Here is a 22,603-nt window from a genome sequence, read left to right on the forward strand (position 1 = left end):
TCCCTCTCTCTCCCTTTCCCCCTTCCCTCTCTCTTCCTTTCCCTCTCTCTCCCCCTTCCCTCTCTCTCCCTTTCCCTCTCTCCCTTTCCCCTTTCCTATCTCCCATTTCCCTCTCTCTCCCTTTCCCTTTCCCTCTCTCCCCTTTCCCTCTTTCTCCCCTTCCCTCCCCTCCACCATTCCCTCTCTCTCCCCTTCCCTCTCTCTCCCTTTCCCTCCCTCTCCCCTTACCTCTCTCTCCCTTTCCTTCTCTCTCCTTTCCCCTTTCCCTCCCTCTCTCTCCCTTTCCCCTTCCCTTCCCTCTCTCTCCCCTTTCCCTCCCTCTCCCCTTACCTCCCTCTCTCTCCCTCTCTCTCCCTTCCCCCTTCCCTCTCTCTCTCCCTTTCCCTCTCTCTCCCCTTCCCTCTCTCCCCTTTCCCTCCCTCTCCCCTTACCTCCCTCTCTCTCTCCTTCCCCCTTCCCTCCCTCTCCCCTTCCCTCTCTCTCCCTTTCCCTCTCTCTCCCCTTCACTCCCACTCCACCATTCCCTCCCTCTCCCCTTCCCTCCCTCTCCCTTTCCCTCCCTCTCCCCTTCCATCTCGCCCCCTTTCCCTCTCTCTCCCCTTCCATCTCTCTCCCTCTCCCTCTCTCTCCCCTTCCATAGCTCTCCCTTTCCCTCTCTCTCCCCTTCCCTCTCTCCCTTTCCCTCCCTCACCCCTTCCCTCTCTCCCCTTCCCTCCCACTCCACCATTCCCTCCCTTTCCCCTCCCCTCCCTCTCCCTTCCCTTCCCTCCCACTCCACCATTCCTTCCCTCTCCCCTCCCCTCCCTCCCTTTCCCCTTCCCTCCCACTCCACCATTCCCCCTCTCTCCCCTCCCACTCCACCATTCCCTCCCTCCCTCTCCCCTCCCACTCCACTATTCCCTCCCTCCCCTCTCTCTCTCTCCCCTCCCACTCCACCATTCCCTCCCTCTCTCTCCCCTCCCACTCCACCATTCCCTCCCTCTCTCCCCTCCCACTCCACCATTCCCTCCCTCTCTCTCCACTTCCACTCCACCATTCCCTCCCTCCCCTCCCTCCCTCTCTCTCCCCTTCCACTCCCCCATTCCCTCCCTCTCCTCTCCCCTTCCCTCTCTCTCCCCTTCCCTCTCTCTCCCCTCCCACTCCACCATTCCCTCCCTCCCTCTCCACCATTCCCTCCCTCTCGCTCCCCTCCCACTCCACCATTCCCTCCCTCTCTCTCCACTTCCACTCCACCATTCCCTCCCTCCCCCTCCCTCTCTCTCTCTCTCCCCTCCTTCTCCACCATTCCCTCTCTCTCTCTCCTCTTCCACTCCACCATTCCCTCCCCTACCTCTCTCTCCACTTCCCTCCTTCTCCACCATTCCATCCCCTCCCTCTCTCTCCCCTTCCACTCCACCATCCCCTCCTACTCTCTCCCCTTCCACTCCCTCTCCCCTCCCCTTCCCTCTCTTGCCCAAGCTCCCATTATGGGATAAAGGTCACTAACAGTTACTGGCGTGGTGGCAGAAGCGTTTATTCCCCTAGAAAGTGTCCAACTGTCGCAGCAGAAATGGGTCACAGGTGTGTGGACATTAATCTGAAGGCAATAATGGTCCTGCACTGGGGAGAGGTCACTGAGGAAGAGGAACTCGAACCTGTTCCGATTGAAGCCCCAGACAGAATTGTCTCTCTCCACTCCCATTAATTTCAGTCTGAGAGTGTGCTGAAGCTATTAGACAGCGTCGGAGATCCTATAGCCTACAGCCCAGTAAGGGGAGAGGATAATTCCTTCTTTCTTTCTCTTTCTTTCTTCTTCTTCTTCTTTTGAGTGATGAACTGAAACCTGCTTGGGATTGGGTGGGGGTTTCATTGGGCATTGTCACATTATAGAATGCACTCTAGAATGGCCCTCACAAAAGGACTTACTTGGCTGCTGGATATCAGGGTAGATTCTACCACCTGGGAGACCGGAACATGAATACAGGAGACTAGAAGTATTGACGTTTCACAACTGGCCAATCCACTACAGACACTTTACATTTCATCTGTAGATATCGGTTTGCATTTGAGACTTTTGAAAAATGAAATACAACATGTGCATTGTGGGAAGAGGGAAAGCATAGCACAGAGACAAAGATGGCTACATTGAAGGTTTCAAGCAGCATGAGGTAGCCACATTATCCATTAGAGTCCACCCAAAACGTTGCGTGGCAAATTCTGACTGGAACAAAGATGGAGATTGCGGATGCAGAGGCCTCTTGACTGTTCAAGGACATCTGGGCCGGGCTACTAGAGCAGATTCTGCTCTCACTGTTCCTCTAATGGCATTAGGGCTGTGACGAGGACGGTATTTGACCAGCCAAATGACCACGGTCTCCATAATAACCGTTGAATAGCAATTATTATTATTTAATTTCTTACGCACATTTTCTCCTCTCCTTGTGTGTATTGGTGCAGAGGGATGGAGGTGAAGAGACACAGAGGGATGGAGGTGAAGAGACACAGAGGGATGGAGGTGAAGAGACAGAGAGGGATGGAGGTGAAGAGACACAGAGGGATGGAGGTGAAGAGACACATAGGGATGGAGGTGAAGAGGGATGGAGCTGAAGAGACACAGAGGGATGGAGGTGAAGAGACAGAGAGGGATGAGGTGAAGAGACAGAGGGATGGAGGTGAAGAGGGATGGAGGTGAAGAGACACAGAGGGATGGAGGTGAAGAGACAGAGGGATGGAGGTGAAGAGGGATGGAGGTGAAGAGACACAGAGGGATGGAGGTGAAGAGACACAGAGGGATGGAGGTGAAGAGACACAGAGGGATGGAGGTGAAGAGACAGAGGGATGGAGGTGAAGAGGGATGGAGGTGAAGAGACACAGAGGGATGGAGGTGAAGAGGGATGGAGCTGAAGAGACACAGAGGGATGGAGGTGAAGAGACAGAGAGGGATGGAGGTGAAGAGACAGAGAGGGATGGAGCTGAAGAGACACAGAGGGATGGAGGTGAAGAGACAGAGAGGGATGGAGGTGAAGAGACAGAGAGGGATGAGGTGAAGAGACACAGAGGGATGGAGGTGAAGAGACACAGAGGGATGGAGGTGAAGAGACAGAGGGATGGAGGTGAAGAGGGATGGAGGTGAAGAGACAGAGAGGGATGAGGTGAAGAGACAGAGGGATAGAGGTGAAGAGGGATGGAGGTGAAGAGACAGAGGGATGGAGGTGAAGAGGGATGGAGGTGAAGAGACAGAGGGATGGAGGTGAAGAGGGATGGAGGTGAAGAGACAGAGAGGGATAGGGTGAAGAGACAGAGGGATGGAGGTGAAGAGGGATGGAGGTGAAGAGACAGAGGGATGGAGGTGAAGAGGGATGGAGGTGAAGAGACAGAGGGATGGAGGTGAAGAGGGATGGAGGTGAAGAGACAGAGAGGGATGAGGTGAAGAGACAGAGGGATGGAGGTGAAGAGGGATGGAGGTGAAGAGACAGAGAGGGATGAGGTGAAGAGACAGAGGGATGGAGGTGAAGAGACACAGAGGGATGGAGGTGAAGAGACACAGAGGGATGGAGGTGAAGAGACACAGAGGGATGGAGGTGAAGAGACAGAGGGATGCAGGTGAAGAGGGATGGAGGTGAAGAGACAGAGAGGGATGAGGTGAAGAGACAGAGGGATGGAGGTGAAGAGACACAGAGGGATGGAGGTGAAGAGACACAGAGGGATGGAGGTGAAGAGACACAGAGGGATGGAGGTGAAGAGACACAGAGGGATGGAGGTGAAGAGACACAGAGGGATGGAGGTGAAGAGACACAGAGGGATGGAGGTGAAGAGACACAGAGGGATGGAGGTGAAGAGACACAGAGGGATGGAGGTGAAGAGACACAGAGGGATGGAGGTGAAGAGACAGAGGGATGGAAGTGAAGAGACACAGAGGGATGGAGGTGAAGAGACACAGAGGGATGGAGGTGAAGAGACACAGAGGGATGGAGGTGAAGAGACACAGAGGGATGGAGGTGAAGAGGGATGGAGGTGAAGAGACACAGAGGGATGGAGGTGAAGAGACACAGAGGGATGGAGGTGAAGAGACACAGAGGGATGGAGGTGAAGAGGGATGGAGGTGAAGAGACACAGAGGGATGGAGGTGAAGAGACAGAGGGATGGAGGTGAAGAGGATGGAGGTGAAGAGACACAGAGGGATGGAGCTGAAGAGACACAGAGGGATGGAGGTGAAGAGACACAGAGGGATGGAGGTGAAGAGACAGAGGGATGGAGGTGAAGAGGGATGGAGGTGAAGAGACACAGAGGGATGGAGGTGAAGAGGGATGGAGGTGAAGAGACACAGAGGGATGGAGGTGAAGAGACACAGAGGGATGGAGGTGAAGAGGGATGGAGGTGAAGAGACACAGAGGGATGGAGGTGAAGAGGGATGGAGGTGAAGAGACACATAGGGATGGAGGTGAAGAGACACAGAGGGATGGAGGTGAAGAGACAGAGGGATGGAGGTGAAGACCAGAAGGATGGAGGTGAAGAGACACAGAAGGATGGAGGTGAAGAGGGATGGAGGTGAAGAGACACAGAGGGATGGAGGTGAAGAGACACAGAGGGATGGAGGTGAAGAGACACAGAGGGATGGAGGTGAAGAGGGATGGAGGTGAAGAGACACATAGGGATGGAGGTGAAGAGGGATGGAGGTGAAGAGACACATAGGGATGGAGGTGAAGAGACACAGAGGGATGGAGGTGAAGAGGGATGGAGGTGAAGAGACACAGAGGGATGGAGGTGAAGAGGGATGGAGGTGAAGAGACACATAGGGATGGAGGTGAAGAGGGATGGAGGTGAAGAGACACAGAGGGATGGAGGTGAAGAGACACAGAGGGATGGAGGTGAAGAGACAGAGGGATGGAGGTGAAGAGACACAGAGGGATGGAGGTGAAGAGACAGAGGGATGGAGGTGAAGAGACACAGAGGGATGGAGGTGAAGAGGGATGGAGGTGAAGAGACAGAGGGATGGAGGTGAAGAGACACAGAGGGATGGAGGTGAAGAGACACATAGGGATGGAGGTGAAGAGACACAGAGGGATGGAGGTGAAGAGACACATAGGGATGGAGGTGAAGAGACAGAGGGATGGAGGTGAAGAGGGATGGAGGTGAAGAGACACAGAGGGATGGAGCTGAAGAGACACAGAGGGATGGAGGTGAAGAGACACATAGGGATGGAGGTGAAGAGACACAGAGGGATGGAGGTGAAGAGACAGAGGGATGGAGGTGAAGAGACACAGAGGGATGGAGGTGAAGAGACACAGAGGGATGGAGGTGAAGAGACACAGAGGGATGGAGGTGAAGAGACACAGAGGGATGGAGGTGAAGAGACACAGAGGGATGGAGGTGAAGAGACAGAGGGATGGAGGTGAAGAGACACAGAGGGATGGAGGTGAAGAGACACAGAGGGATGGAGGTGAAGAGACACATAGGGATGGAGGTGAAGAGACACAGAGGGATGGAGGTGAAGAGACAGAGGGATGGAGGTGAAGAGACACAGAGGGATGGAGGTGAAGAGACAGAGGGATGGAGGTGAAGAGACACAGAGGGATGGAGGTGAAGAGACACAGAGGGATGGAGGTGAAGAGACAGAGGGATGGAGGTGAAGAGACACAGAGGGATGGAGGTGAAGAGACACAGAGGGATGGAGCTGAAGAGACACAGAGGGATGGAGGTGAAGAGACAGAGGGATGGAGGTGAAGAGACAGAGGGATGGAGGTGAAGAGACAGAGGGATGGAGGTGAAGAGACAGAGGGATGGAGGTGAAGAGACAGAGGGATGGAGGTGAAGAGACAGAGGGATGGAGGTGAAGAGACAGGGGGATGGAGGTGAAGAGACACAGAGGGATGGAGGTGAAGAGACACAGAGGGATGGAGGTGAAGAGACAGAGGGATGGAGGTGAAGAGACACAGAGGGATGGAGGTGAAGAGACAGAGGGATGGAGGTGAAGAGACAGAGGGATGGAGGTGAAGAGACAGAGGGATGGAGGTGAAGAGACAGAGGGATGGAGGTGAAGAGACACAGAGGGATGGAGGTGAAGAGACACAGAGGGATGGAGGTGAAGAGACACAGAGGGATGGAGGTGAAGAGGGATGGAGGTGAAGAGACACATAGGGATGGAGGTGAAGAGACAGAGGGATGGAGGTGAAGAGACAGAGGGATGGAGGTGAAGAGGGATGGAGGTGAAGAGACACAGAGGGATGGAGGTGAAGAGACAGAGGGATGGAGGTGAAGAGACACAGAGGGATGGAGGTGAAGAGACACAGAGGGATGGAGGTGAAGAGACACAGAGGGATGGAGGTGAAGAGACACAGAGGGATGGAGGTGAAGAGACACAGAGGGATGGAGGTGAAGAGACACAGAGGGATGGAGGTGAAGAGACACAGAGGGATGGAGGTGAAGAGACACAGAGGGATGGAGGTGAAGAGACAGAGAGGGATGGAGGTGAAGAGACACAGAGGGATGGAGGTGAAGAGAGACAGAGGGATGGAGGTGAAGAGACACAGAGGGATGGAGGTGAAGAGAGACAGAGGGATGGAGGTGAAGAGACACAGAGGGATGGAGGTGAAGAGACACAGAGGGATGGAGGTGAAGAGACACAGAGGGATGGAGGTGAAGAGACACAGAGGGATGGAGGTGAAGAGACACAGAGGGATGGAGGTGAAGAGACACATAGGGATGGAGGTGAAGAGACACAGAGGGATGGAGGTGATCAATGAGCCATCCAGTGATGCCAATAAATATATCAATATGATCACTGTTCCTAGTATGATGATGCAGGTGTAATGAAGACCTACCTTGGTTTATCCATCAAAATACAGTCGATCCTAACAGAGATATATTCACTTTAATGGTTTAAAAGAGACAAGTAATGTGAAAGCCAAATCAATAATCCATCAATTAACAAATATTGAAATAAAGCTGTATGTGTGTGTGTGTGTGTGTGTGTATTGTAGTTTTACAAAGAGCACTAAATGGATGTTAGCCATCTACTGTCTAAAGGAGAAATAATGCCTCGCGTAGAGGCTCGGTAACACTGGGATATTTTATATCTGACCAGTGTTTTACATTGAATCTTTCCTTTATTTAAAATGAAAACACACTTATAAAGTTGAATTGCTCTGGAGTAGCAGTTGGAGCTGAGAAAAGGCCATTTATGCAGACCACACATGGACAATAACACTAGAATGTTGTTTACCAACGTTAAACTCAGGAAGGCTGGTCTGAATGGCTCGTCACTTTTAATTCATTTTACTAAACCCACTATAACTCACATCGCTTCCCATCTTACCTCATCAGCATAGCAGGTATTTATAGGGTAGTCATTATAATGTTACCTCATTAGCACAGCAGGTATTTATAGGGTAGTCATTATAATGTTACCTCATCAGCATAGCAGGTATTTATAGGGTAGTCATTATAATGTTACCTCATCAGCACAGCAGGTATTTATAGGGTAGTCATTATAATGTTACCTCATTAGCATAGCAGGTATTTATAGGGTAGTCATTATAATGTTACCTCATTAGCATAGCAGGTATTTATAGGGTAGTCATTATAATGTTACCTCATCAGCATAGCAGGTATTTATAGGGTAGTCATTATAATGTTACCTCATCAGCATAGCAGGTATTTATAGGGTAGTCATTATAATGTTACCTCATCAGCATAGCAGGTATTTATAGGGTAGTGTCATGATGTTACCTCATTAGCATAGCAGGTATTTATAGGGTAGTGACATGTTACCTCATCAGCATAGCAGGTATTTATAGGGTAGTCATTATAATGTTACATCATCAGCATAGCAGGTATTTATAGGGTAGTCATTATAATGTTACCTCATCAGCATAGCAGGTATTTATAGGGTAGTGATTATAATGTTACCTCATCAGCACAGCAGGTATTTATAGGGTAGTCATTATAATGTTACCTCATCAGCATAGCAGGTATTTAAATCAAATCAAATCAAATTTTATTTGTCACATACACGTGGTTAGCAGATGTTAATGCGAGTGTAGCGAAATGCTTGTGCTTCTAGTTCCGACAATGCAGTAATAACGAGCAAGTAATCTAACTAACAATTCCAAAAAAAACTACTGTCATACACAGTGTAAGGGGATAAAGAATATGTACATAAGGATATATGAATGAGTGATGGTACAGAGCAGCAAAGGCAAGATACAGTAGATGATATCGAGTACAGTATATACATGTGAGATAAGTATGTAAACCAAGTGGCATAGTTAAAGTGGCTAGTGATACATGTATTACATAAGGATGCAGTCGATGATATAGAGTACAGTATCAACGTATGCATATGAGATGAACAATGTAGGGTAAGTAACATTATATAAGGTAGCATTGTTTAAAGTGGCGATATATTTACATCATTTCCCATCGATTCCCATGATTAAAGTGGCTGGAGTAGAGTCAGTGTCATTGACAGTGTGTTGGCAGTAGCCACTCAATGTTAGTGGTGGCTGTTTAACAGTCTGATGGCCTTGAGATAGAAGCTGTTTTTCAGTCTCTCGGTCCCAGCTTTGATGCACCTGTACTGACCTCGCCTTCTGGATGGCAGCGGGGTGAACAGGCAGTGGCTCGGGTGGTTGATGTCCTTGATGATCTTTATGGCCTTCCTGTAGCATCGGGTGGTGTAGGTGTCCTGGAGGGCAGGTAGTTTGCCCCGGTGATGCGTTATGCAGACCTCACTACCCTCTGGAGAGCCTTACGGTTGAGGGTGCAGTTGCCATACCAGGCGGTGATACAGCCCGCCAGGATGCTCTCGATTGTGCATCTGTAGAAGTTTGTGAGTGCTTTTGGTGACAAGCCGAATTTCTTCAGCCTCCTGAGGTTGAAGAGGCGCTGCTGCGCCTTCCTCACGATGCTGTCTGTGTGAGTGGACCAATTCAGTTTGTCTGTGATGTGTATGCCGAGGAACTTAAAACTTGCTACCCTCTCCACTACTGTTCCATCGATGTGGATGGGGGGGTGTGTCCCTCTGCTGTTTCCTGAAGTCCACAATCATCTCCTTAGTTTTGTTGACGTTGAGTGTGAGGTTATTTTCCTGACACCACACTCCGAGGGCCCTCACCTCCTCCCTGTAGGCCGTCTCGTCGTTGTTGGTAATCAAGCCTACCACTGTTGTGTCGTCCGCAAACTTGATGATTGAGTTGGAGGCGTGCATGGCCACGCAGTCGTGGGTGAACAGGGAGTACAGGAGAGGGCTCAGAACGCACCCTTGTGGGGCCCCAGTGTTGAGGATCAGCGGGGAGGAGATGTTGTTGCCTACCCTCACCACCTGGGGCGGCCCGTCAGGAAGTCCAGTACCCAGTTGCACAGGGCGGGGTCGAGACCCAGGGTCTCGAGCTTGATGACGAGCTTGGAGGGTACTATGGTGTTGAATGCCGAGCTGTAGTCGAGTCGATGAACAGCATTCTCACATAGGTATTCCTCTTGTCCAGATGGGTTAGGGCAGTGTGCAGTGTGGTTGAGATTGCATCGTCTGTGGACCTATTTGGGCGGTAAGCAAATTGGAGTGGGTCAAGGGTGTCAGGTAGGGTGGAGGTGATATGGTCCTTGACTAGTCTCTCAAAGCACTTCATGATGACGGATGTGAGTGCTACGGGGCGGTAGTCGTTTAGCTCAGTTACCTTAGCTTTCTTGGGAACAGGAACAATGGTGGCCCTCTTGATTTATAGGGTAGTCATTATAATGTTACATCATCAGCATAGCAGGTATTTATAGGGTAGTCATTATAATGTTACCTCATCAGCATAGCAGGTATTTATAGGGTAGTCATTATAATGTTACCTCATCAGCACAGCAGGTATTTATAGGGTAGTCCTTATAATGTTACCTCATCAGCACAGCAGGTATTTATAGGGTAGTCATTATAATGTTACCTCATTAGCATAGCAGGTATTTATAGGGTAGTGTCATGATGTTACCTCATCAGCATAGCAGGTATTTATAGGGTAGTGACATGTTACCTCATTAGCATAGCAGGTATTTATAGGGTAGTGTCATGATGTTACCTCATCAGCATAGCAGGTATTTATAGGGTAGTGACATGTTACCTCATTAGCATAGCAGGTATTTATAGGGTAGTGACATGTTACCTCATTAGCATAGCAGGTATTTATAGGGTAGTGACATGTTACCTCATTAGCATAGCAGGTATTTATAGGGTAGTGACATGTTACCTCATTAGCATAGCAGGTATTTATAGGGTAGTGTCATGATGTTACCTCATCAGCATAGCAGGTATTTATAGGGTAGTGACATGTTACCTCATTAGCATAGCAGGTATTTATAGGGTAGTGTCATGATGTTACCTCATCAGCATAGCGTCACGTCTCTCCTCCTCCTCTACCATTAGAAAGCGTGAGGAATGTTATTCACCTATTAACTTCAGCCAATGAGCATGCTTGCTGAGTAACCTATGGGCTCACTTGTGCAATAAACACTTTAATTTATTTCAAACAATGGGCATAAATCTGCGGGAGTAGAAACAATCTGATGACCTTTCACCTCCCCACCACCACCACCAGAAGGACCGTCATCGAGTAACCTCGTTCTCTCAGCGGGGGAGGGGGTACGATGTTTATTGTTCTTAAGCAGAATGTAATGCTTATTTTACACATATCCATGGTTGGTAAGTCACCTCTCAGGACTCAATGTCTTTATAATCTACATCTAGACGAGATGGGCTCGTGATCTTATAACCTACAGATACAGTCCTGCCAACATAAAGCATATGAATTCAATAAACCGCTTGAAAAATTCACAAAAGCTCTGACGAAGGCCGTGAGACCGATACGTGAAGCTTATTAAATATCAGTGATACTGTCAAGAGCAGTGTGCGGGTTCCTTTTTCCTTCATCTTGTTCAACTGTTACCATCCACCTGCAAACAGATTGCTCAGATGTGCGAGTTCCTTTTGAATTTAAAAAAATAAATAAACTGCTTGTGAAATCAATGTGGTACAAACATGGCAATTTACAATACTGATCATCTATATAGCTACAATCCTTGGGCTGAGGATGAGGATAACATTATTAAATAGCTTTAATGCTGCAGTGCATTATGAATCTATTTGATGTACAGTATGTGTATTGAATCACTACAGTGTAAGGCCTACATGATTGTACACATTAAAGCCATATGCAGATTCCTGTGAAAGCCCTTTAAAGGTGACGTATTGTATAGTTTAACAGATCCCTGGGTAATGACCTCAAACCAAAGATCCCTGGGTAATGACCTCAAACCAAAGATCCCTGGGTAATGACCTCAAACCAAAGATCCCTGGGTAATGACCTCAAACCAAAGATCCCTGGGTAATGACCTCAGACCAAAGATCCCTGGGTAATGACCTCAAACCAAAGATCCCTGGGTAATGACCTCAGACCAAAGATCCCTGGGTAATGACCTCAAACCAAAGATCCCTGGGTAATGACCTCAGACCAAAGATCCCTGGGTAATGACCTCAAACCAAAGATCCCTGGGTAATGACCTCAAACCAAAGATCCCTGGGTAATGACCTCAAACCAAAGATCCCTGGGTAATGACCTCAGACCAAAGATCCCTGGGTAATGACCTCAAACCAAAGATCCCTGGGTAATGACCTCAAACCAAAGATCCCTGGGTAATGACCTCAAACCAAAGATCCCTGGGTAATGACCTCAGACCAAAGATCCCTGGGTAATGACCTCAAACCAAAGATCCCTGGGTAATGACCTCAAACCAAAGATCCCTGGGTAATGACCTCAAACCAAAGATCCCTGGGTAATGACCTCAAACCAAAGATCCCTGGGTAATGACCTCAAACCAAAGATCCCTGGGTAATGACCTCAAACCAAAGATCCCTGGGTAATGACCTCAAACCAAAGATCCCTGGGTAATGACCTCAAACCAAAGATCCCTGGGTAATGACCTCAAACCAAAGATCCCTGGGTAATGACCTCAAACCAAAGATCCCTGGGTAATGACCTCAAACCAAAGATCCCTGGGTAATGACCTCAAACCAAAGATCCCTGGGTAATGACCTCAAACCAAAGATCCCTGGGTAATGACCTCAAACCAAAGATCCCTGGGTAATGACCTCAAACCAAAGATCCCTGGGTAATGACCTCAAACCAAAGATCCCTGGGTAATGACCTCAAACCAAAGATCCCTGGGTAATGACCTCAAACCAAAGATCCCTGGGTAATGACCTCAAACCAAAGATCCCTGGGTAATGACCTCAAACCAAAGATCCCTGGGTAATGACCTCAAACCAAAGATCCCTGGGTAATGACCTCAAACCAAAGATCCTTGGGTAATGACCTCAAACCAAAGATCCCTGGGGAATGACCTCAAACCAAAGATCCCTGGGGAATGACCTCAAACCAAAGATCCCTGGGTAATGACCTCAAACCAAAGATCCCTGGGTAATGACCTCAAACCAAAGATCCCTGGGTAATGACCTCAGACCAAAGATCCCTGGGTAATGACCTCAAACCAAAGATCCCTGGGGAATGACCTCAAACCAAAGATCCCTGGGTAATGACCTCAAACCAACAATTGCTGGGTAATGACCTCAAACCAAACATCCTTGACGAATGACTGCAATCAATCAAACACCAATCTTACAATACTCCCTGACTACAGGTAGAAAGAAGTTGAACTTGCGCACCCAACGACACACACACACACACACACACACACAGTGAAATGGCTAGCTATTTAGCGGTCGTGGTTATGCTAATTCATGTGTTCTGAGGGTCCCTGTGTTCTGAGGGACCCTGTGTTCTGAGGGACCCTGTGTTCTGAGGGACCCTGTGTTCTGAGGGACCCTGTGTTCTGAGGGTCCCTATGTTCTGAGGGTCCCTGTGTTCTGAGGGTCCCTGTGTTCTGAGGGACCCTGTGTTCTGAGGGACCCTGTGTTCTGAGGGACCCTGTGTTCTGAGGGACCCTGTGTTCTGAGGGTCCCTGTGTTCTGAGGGTCCCTGTGTTCTGAGGGACCCTGTGTTCTGAGGGTCCCTGTGTTCTGAGGGACCCTGTGTTCTGAGGGTCCCTGTGTTCTGAGGGTCCCTGTGTTCTGAGGGTCCCTGTGTTCTGAGGGTCCCTGTGTTCTGAGGGTCATCCAGTAAGGGACAGTGACAGGAATGGAAGATAATGATAATGCTGACCTCTGAACTCTTGACCTGGGTCATCCATCCAATAGACTCCCTCCATCCCGTTCTGCACTAAGGGCTGCATACGGCTAAAGCCATGTCCATCTCTCCCTCCATCTCCCTCCCTCTCTCTCTATCTCCTTCCCTCTTTCCCTGTGATCATTATAGGTGCTAATGTGACTGCCTCATGCTTGACACCACCTAACACCCAGAGAGAGAGAGACACACACACACACACACACACACACACACACACACACACACACACACACACACACACACACACACACACACACACACACACACACACACACACCCTATCCATCCACCACACACAGTCTGTCTTACCTGACTTTGGGCACATCGATGCTGGATGACACCACCTTGCGTTTCTGCTCCAGCAGGGAGACAGAGCGGGTGTGGTCCCTCTCTGGACCCTCAAGGGGGCGCCCCGTCCTCCTACCGTCTGCTCCCCGCTCCCCCTTCAACGCCTCTGGGCTCAGGGAGTTGGCCTCCCCCTTCTGGGCCTCCATGGTCTGGCTCTGCAGAGGAGCCCCGTTCCCCCGGCCGTTCCAGACGCTCTGCTGCAGAGGGATACAGGTATGACTGGGTTACTACAGAGACATGTACAGTAGGCTGACAGTAGACTGGGACTCTGGGAGGCTAAAAATGTAAGGTGATTTGTATTGTAAAGATCACCTGACATTTTAACCACCCAGTCCCTGCTTTTCGTTGGATAGGCATATGTGCCATTTGGTACAGCCTTAACCACAATGCAGTGCACACACACTCATTCTAGCTAATACTCACGCTTCCAGACAGTTTGTAGTGTTGCTAGTGTTGAGCTGACAACAGGATGTACGTTAATGAGTCTTTCACTTTTAAAATGTGGGATTTATTTTTTGTGCTTCCACAGACATCACCCGCACATCCCGCAAAGGCAGAGGTGTTGCTAACATATACGCTAGCAAATTTCAATTTATTTTAAAAGATGACTGCATTTTCGTCTTTTGAGCTTCTAGTCATGAAATCTATGCAGCCTACTCAATCACTTTCATAGGCACTGTTTACAGGCCTCCTGGGTCGTATACAGCGTTCCTCACCGAGTTCCCTGACTTCCTATCAGACCTTGTAGTCATGGTAGATATCAAAACAATTGTGACTTTAATATTCACATGGAAAAGTCCACAGAACCACTCCAAAAGGCTTTCGGAGCCATCATCGCCTCAGTGGGTTTTGTCCAACATGTCTCCGGACCTACTCACTGCCACAGTCATACTCTGGACCTAGTTTTGTCCCATGGAATAAATGTTGTGGATCTTAATGATTTCCTCATAATCCTGGACTATCGGACCACCATTTTATTAAGTTTGCAATCGCAACAAATAATCTGTTCAGACCCCAACCAAGGATCATCAAAAGCCGTGCTATAAATTCTCGGACAACCCAAAGATTCCTAGATGCCCTTCCAGACTCCCTTCACCTACCCAAGGACATCAGAGTACAAAAATCAGTTAACCACCTAACTGAGGAACTCAATTTAACATTGCGTAATACCCTAGATGTAGTCACACCACTAAAAACATAAAACATTTGTCCTAAGAAACTAGCTCCCTGGTGTACAGAAAATACCGAGCCCTGAAGCAAGCTTCCAGAAAATTGGAACGCTACACCAAACTTGAAGTCTTCCAATTAGCATGGAAAGACAGTACAGTGCAGTATTGAAGAGCCCTCACTGCTGCTCGATCATCCTATTTTTCCAACTTAATTGAGGAGAATAAGAAAAAAATGTATTTTAGATTCTGTCGCAAAGCTAACTAAAAAGCAGCATTCCCCAAGAGAGGACGGCTTTCACTTCGGCAGTGATAAATTCATTGACATCTTGAACGAAAAGACCATGACTCTTCCATAAACCTGCGTATTTCTCCAAAGCTCAGTAGTCCTGAGTCTGCACAACACTGCCAGGACCTATGATCAAAGGAGAAACTCAAGTTTTTTAATACGATATCTCTTGATACATTGATGAAAATAGTCATGGCCTCTAAACCTTCCAAGCTGCACACGGGACCCTATTCCAACTAAACTACTGAAAGTAGAGGTCGACCGGTTATGATTTTTCAACGCCGCCACAGATTATTGGAGGACCAAAAAAGCCGATACAGATTATTTATTTATTTTTTTATTTTTTTCTAACTGAAAGAGCTGCTTCCTGTGCTTGGCCCTCCTTTGTTGAACATAAAAAATGCCTCCCTATCCACCGGATGTGTACCAAACTCACTAAACGTGGCAGTGGCACTCTTGAAAAAGCCAAACCATGACCCAGAAAATATAAAAACTATTGGCCTATATCAAATCTCCCATTCCTCTCAAAAGTTTTTGAAAAAGATGTTGCACAGCAACTCACTGCCTTTCTCAAGAAAAACAATGTATAAAAAACGGTTTTAGACCACATCATAGCACTGAGACTGCACTTGTGAAAGGTGGTAAATGACCTTTTAATGGCGTCAGACCAAGGTTCTACATCTGTCCTCGTTCTCCTAGACCTTGTGTTGCTTTTGTTACCATCGATCACCATTCTTTTGGAGAGATTGGAAACCCAAATCGGTCTACACAGACAAGTTCAGATCTTATCTGTCGGAAAGATATCAGTTTATCTCTGTGGATGTTTTGTCCTCTGACAAATCAACTGTACGTTTCTGTGTTCCTCAACGTTCCATGTTTGGACCACTATTGTTTTCACTATATATTTAACCTCTTGGTGATGTCATTTGGAAACATAATGTTAACTTCCACTGCTATGTGGACGACACACAGCTGTACATTTCGACGAAACATGGTGAGGCCCCAAAATTGCCCTCCCTGGAAGTCTGTGTTTCAGACATAAGGAAGTGAATGGTGGCAAATGCTTAACTTTTAAACTTGGACAAAACAGAGATGCTAGTTCTAGGTCCCAAAAAACAAAGAGGTCTTCTGTTGGATCTGACAATTTTGATGGTTGTACAGTTGTCTGAAAAAAAAAACTGTGAAGGACCTTGGCGTTATTCTGGACCCTGATCTCTCTTTTGACGAACATATCAAGACTGTTTCAAGGACAGCTTTTTTCCATCTACGTAACATTGTAAAACTCAGAAACTTTCTGTCCAAAAATGATGCAGAAAAATGTATCCATGCTTTTGTCACTTCTAGGTTAGACTACTGCAATGCTCAACTTTCCAGCTACCTGGATAAAGCACTAAATAAACTTCAGTTAGTGATAAACACGGCTGCTAGAATCCTGACTAGAACCAAAAAATGTGATCATATTACTCCAGTGCTAGCCTCTCTACACTGGCTTCCTGTTAAGGCCAGGGCTGATGTCAAGGTTTTACTGTTAACCTAAAAGCATTACATGGGCTTGCTCAATTTTTATGGAATGGTCTGCCTACCCATGTGAGAGACGCAGACTCGGCCTCGACCTTTAAATCTTTATTGAAGACTCATCTCTTCAACCCGTCCTATGATTGAGTGTAGTCTGGCCCAGGGGTGTGAAGGTGAACAGAAAGGCACTAGAGTGACGAACCACCCTTGCTGTCTCTGCCTGGCCGGTTCCCCTCTCTCCACTGGGATTTTCTGCCCTTACCCTATTATGGGGGCTGAGTCACTGGCTTACTGGTGCTCTTTCATGCCGTCCCTAGAAGGGGTGCATCACTTGAGTTGGTTGAATCACTGACATGATCTTGTCCGGGTTGGCACCCCCCTCGGGTTCGTGCCATGGGGGAGATCTTCGTGGGCTATACTCGGCCTTGTCTCAGGATAGTAAGTTGATGTTCTGAAGATATCCCTCTAGTGGTGTGGGGGCTGTGCTTCGGAAAAGTGGGTGGGGTTATATTCTTCCTGGTTGGCCCTGTCCGGGGGTATCATCGAACAGGGCCAGTGTCTCCCGACTCCTCCTGTCTCAGCCTCCAGTATCTATGCTGCAATAGTTTATGTGTCGGGGGACTAGGATTGGTCTGTCATATCTGGATTATTTATCCTGTCTTATCCGGTGTCCTAAATATGCTCCCTCTAACTCTCTCTCTTCTCTTGGAGGACCTGAGCCCTAGGACCATGCCTCAGGACTACCTGGCCTGATGACTCCTTGCTGTCCCCAGTCCATCCCAGTCCACCTGCTGCTGCTCCAGTTTCTGTTCAACGGACGTGCTACCTTGTCCCGGACCTGCTGCTTTCGACTCGCTCTCTCTACCGCACCTGCTGTCTCTAACTCTGAATGATCGGCCGTGAAAAGCCAACTGACATTTACTCCTGAGGTGCTGACCTGTTCCACCCTCTACAACCACTGTGATTATTATTATTTGACCCTGCTGGTCATCTATGAACATTTGAACATCTTGGCCATGTACTGTTATAATCTCCACCCGGCACAGCCAGAAGAGGACTGGTTCCTCTCAGAGCCTGGTTCCTCTAGGTTTCTTCCTAAGTTCCTGCCTTTCCAGGGAGTTTTTCCTCGCCACCGTGCTTCTACATCTGCATTGATTGCTCTTTGGGGTTTTAGGCTGGATTTCTGTACAGCACTTTGTGACATCGGCTGATGTAAAAAGGGCTTTATAAATACATTTGATTGATTGATTGACATAGGCCATAGTTGACTGACTGGCTAGTGCAGTGCTCTAGTTGACTGACTGGCTAGTGCAGTGCTCTAGTTGACTGACTGGCTAGTGCAGTGCTCCAGTTGACTGACTGGCTAGTGCAGTGCTCTAGTTGACTGACTGGCTAGTGCAGTGCTCCAGTTGACTGACTGGCTAGTGCAGTGCTCCAGTTGACTGACTGGCTAGTGCAGTGCTCCAGTTGACTGACTGGCTAGTGCAGTGCTCTAGTTGACTGACTGGCTAGTGCAGTGCTCTAGTTGACTGACTGGCTAGTGCAGTGCTCTAGTTGACTGACTGGCTAGTGCAGTGCTCTAGTTGACTGACTGGCTAGTGCAGTGCTCTAGTTGACTGACTGGCTAGTGCAGTGCTCCAGTTGACTGACTGGCTAGTGCAGTGCTCCAGTTGACTGACTGGCTAGTGCAGTGCTCCAGTTGACTGACTGGCTAGTGCTCCAGTGGTGACGACAGGGCATTTGTTTTTGCATAAGAAAGCATCTCCCTTGACATTCTGGAAACAACTACCCGCAGTAACAATAATGTGAGGCAAAGCACAATGCAGCACTTCCACTTGCTACTAAACAACTCAGCTGGGCACAGCAATAGTGTGTATACACACACACAGTTGTCTTTATGCAGCTGTTAGTAAAGACATCAACCATCCGGATGTGCACGCTGAACACACACACACACACCATCCAGAGGGTTGAATGAGAAACCAGGAAGAGAGACCAGGAAGAGAGGGTGTGGTCCACATGGCTAAGTGCACCAGCAGAGGGTTGAAGGAGAGGCCAGGAGGAGAGGACAGAGGAGAGGCCAGGAGGAGAGGCCAAGAAGAGAGGCCAAGAAGAGAGGCCAGGAGAGGACAGAAGGAGAAGGTGAGATCCACATGGCTAAGTGCACAAGCAGAGGGTTGAAGGAGAGGCCAGGAGGAGAGGACTGAAGGAGAGGCCAGGAGGAGAAGGTGAGGCCCACATGGCTAAGTGCACCAGCAGAGGGTTGAAGGAGAGGCCAGGAGGAGAGGCCAGGAGGAGAAGATGAGGCCCACATGGCTAAGTGCACCAGCAGAGGGTTGAAGGAGAGGCCAGGAGGAGAGGCCAGGATGAGAGGCCAGGAGGAGAAGATGAGGCCCACATGGCTAAGTGCACCAGCAGAGGGTTGAAGGAGAGGCCAGGAGGAGAGGCCAGGATGAGAGGCCAGGAGGAGAAGATGAGGCCCATATGGCTAAGTGCACCAGCAGAGGGTTGAAGGAGAGGCCAGGAGGAGAGGCCAGGATGAGAGGCCAGGAGGAGAAGATGAGGCCCACATGGCTAAGTGCACCAGCAGAGGGTTGAAGGAGAGGCCAGGAGGAGAGGCCAGGAGGAGAAGATGAGGCCCACATGGCTAAGTGCACCAGCAGAGGGTTGAAGGAGAGGCCAGGAGGAGAAGATGAGGCCCACATGGCTAAGTGCACCAGCAGAGGGTTGAAGGAGAGGCCAGGAGGAGAGGCCAGGAGGAGAAGATGAGGCCCATATGGCTAAGTGCACCAGCAGAGGGTTGAAGGAGAGGCCAGGAGGAGAGGCCAGGAGGAGAAGATGAGGCCCACATGGCTAAGTGCACCAGCAGAGGGTTGAAGGAGAGGCCAGGAGGAGAGGCCAGGAGGAGAAGATGAGGCCCATATGGCTAAGTGCACCAGCAGAGGGTTGAAGGAGAGGCCAGGAGGAGAAGATGAGGCCCACATGGCTAAGTGCACCAGCAGAGGGTTGAAGGAGAGGCCAGGAGGAGAGGCCAGGAGGAGAAGATGAGGCCCACATGGCTAGTGCCCAGCAGAGGGTTGAAGGAGAGGCCAGGAGGAGAAGATGAGGCCCACATGGCTAAGTGCACCAGCAGAGGGTTGAAGGAGAGGCCAGGAGGAGAGGCCAGGAGGAGAAGGTGAGGCCCACATGGCTAAGTGCACCAGCAGAGGGTTGAAGGACAATACGCCCATACAGCCTTACAGTGGGATCGAGATCATTTCCAAAACACACTGGAACACGATTATCTCTCAACTGGAGAAAACTACAGGCAACACCCAGTCAATTGAAAGCACACACACATACACACACACACACACACACACATATAAACACACACAGACACACACACATACAACTTTGAACAGGTTTCAAATGTACTTAGATTAAGGAGGTCAAATATTAGGGATGTGTCCCCTTTCAAGACGATTGGATACGTGGGCTCCGATCCGATACAGGAACGATACGTTTTAGTTTGAAACGATTCGGTGCGATTCGGTTTGATTAGAGCGCGAATCGATGAGATTCATTTCAATGCGATACAATTTGATGTACTGGCATTTGCTGCATACACACATTCATTTTCAATCTAAATTCAAATCTGCTGCAGCCCGTGTGTGTGTGTGTGTGTGTGTGTGTGTGTGTGTGTGTGTGTGTGTGTGTGTGTGTGTGTGTGTGTGTGTGTGTAAATAATGTCTGTCTATGGTGTGTATACTAATGTCGGCACCTGATCTGAGCCACAAGGGAGACTAGGCATCTACCACCCCTGTACCACTATCAAATTAGGGGGGCAATGTAACTTATTTTTTTGTTACCGCACTTTGGTTTTCAAAATCACCTGACCCACTAATGAACTTCTTTTTTTTGCAGATTAATTGTTTGCACTAGTAATGTAGCAATATTTAGCATTTACAAATGAACTATGACATAGCCAATGAATACATAGCAAAACTATGGATTTCACCCCCCCCATCTCAAAATCGAATGGTTTTGACCGTTTGGAAGTGAGCTTCTTTTCTCCTCCTGCTTTGACCATGCGCCTCGCAAAGTGATTGCTGTCCTCGTTATGAAATTACCATTCATTGTTATGAAATTCTCGCAGCCTCGTGACAAACTGTGTAGAAAGAAGAAAATTATCTTTAAAACTGCAACATTGTCTCTTAGCCTCATACCAAAATGTGTAGAATAGCATTATAAAACTGCACATTGGAGATCGGTGCCCCAGGGCCCCAAATGTGGTAGTCCGGCTCTGTATATCTAAAATGACCATATACACTGATTGTTTCAAGCAAAACTACAAAAACTATTGCTGATGGTGAACCTGAACAATGGAAATAAAATCCATCCGTTCAGCGGATCCGTTCTGGCCTATAGCCAGATCAGAGTTGTGTCTCCGCTAGCTTTTAGCTGACTTTCATTCCAGTAAAACACCATTTTCAACAGCGCATTGATAACAATAAACTTAATGACTTGTAGATCAATGACTGTCAACACAGTTACATGCAGTTCAACACTGAAGAGGAGGATGTGTCAGTTGTCACAAAAGATGAGATGTATTTTCAGAAGGTAGAAAGAAAGTAACATGAGCAAATCTTTTCAGTGAATCTGCGATTTGTAACGTTTAATGTAGCTACATTTGGATGGGTTTGAGGTCCGGGGACTGATGCAGTCACATCTTAAACATTTGATTTGGCAAACGATGCGTAGGCCTATCAGTGAATCGTTATATATATATATATAATTATAAAATATTATAAATGATAAAATATGGATTATTCTCTATAACAACCTGGCTGAGCAGACTTCAACGAGGTGAGCAAGTCTTTCTGAAAACAGGACTTGAGTCACACAACAAGATAAATGATCTCTACTAAGAGAAAGATGAACTGTTACCCTGACCAGTTATTTGACTACAACCAAAACAATCTCTATTGCTTCCTTCCACAACCATATGAATGATCATATTTCATGCATAACAGGAAATTGCAGAACGAGACAAATCGACCATAAAGTGTGAGATGAGTTGCATGTGTCGTAAGAGTTTAGTGTGGGGTTATTGTGGCTTGCTGCTCTTAAATTCAGTCGATGAATAATGTAAGTTATTTAACAAGCACACACACACACACCCCTTTAGTAGGCCAAAGGTAAAGATGATTTTATGCATCATAAATTGTCAATAGCTCAGGAGTTATGGTAGACTTCATCCTAATTTATTCAACTCATGTGCTGTATTGTTCACACAGAGATATTTTATCAAATGTATTCAGATTAAACTTCATCAAATAGCCCATAGGCCTACAGTGCTATTCGAGGATTTAAATCTTGGAAACAGCTATATTTGTAGAATACAGTAGATGTACATGCATAAAGTTAGGGACAGGCTATGTGTACATACATACAGTCAACAATGTACCTAATGGAGGGCTTTGCTCCAAGGTAAAGACCAAAGAAATAGTTGCTTACATAGCAAGCCAGAGCATTCAATATTATTACAGTATAATAAACATGCTATGTTACTACAGCTGAACCACCGTAGCCTAAACACAACACGGATCTGGGGAAACGATCAGGACCACAGTAACTACGCAGTAATTGAGTGGTTTAAAACACTCAATGTGTCTGGTGTTGTAGCCTAGTGAACTGTGTTGATCTCATTCCCCGAACCATCACATCACTGCGGCTTACGACACCCAAATGCAACAACAGTCAGACACTGAAAAGTCCATCTCTATAGGCCACCAACACAAATGTATCAGTCAGTCAGGACACTGATAAGTCCATCTCTATAGGCCACCAACACAAATGTATCAGTCAGTCAGGACACTGATAAGTCCATCTCTATAGGCCACCAACACAAATGTATCAGTCAGTCAGGACACTGATAAGTCCATCTCTAAGGACCAACACAAACACAGCAGTCAGTCAGGACACTGATAAGTCCATCTCTAAAGACCAACACAAACACAGCAGTCAGTCAGGACACTGATAAGTCCATCTCTAAAGACCAACACAAACACAGCAGTCAGTCAGGACACTGATAAGTCCATCTCTAA

The 22,603-nt window shown here is 47.9% G+C and overlaps 1 protein-coding gene across 1 annotated transcript in view; it reads right to left on the reverse strand.

Annotated features, from left to right (window-relative positions):
- The window catches only part of LOC112236016 (zinc finger protein 704), an 85,177-nt gene that overhangs the window by 58,597 nt on the left and 3,977 nt on the right, over window positions 1-22,603 (reverse strand). Inside the window, exon 2 of the mRNA XM_042309980.1 lies at window positions 13,506-13,741. Within this exon, the coding sequence (XP_042165914.1) occupies window positions 13,506-13,741 (236 nt within the window). The remainder of the gene's footprint in view (window positions 1-13,505; window positions 13,742-22,603) is intronic.

Source organism: Oncorhynchus tshawytscha, linkage group LG31 (genome assembly GCF_018296145.1).
Source record: "Oncorhynchus tshawytscha isolate Ot180627B linkage group LG31, Otsh_v2.0, whole genome shotgun sequence".
Taxonomy (NCBI): domain Eukaryota; kingdom Metazoa; phylum Chordata; class Actinopteri; order Salmoniformes; family Salmonidae; genus Oncorhynchus; species Oncorhynchus tshawytscha.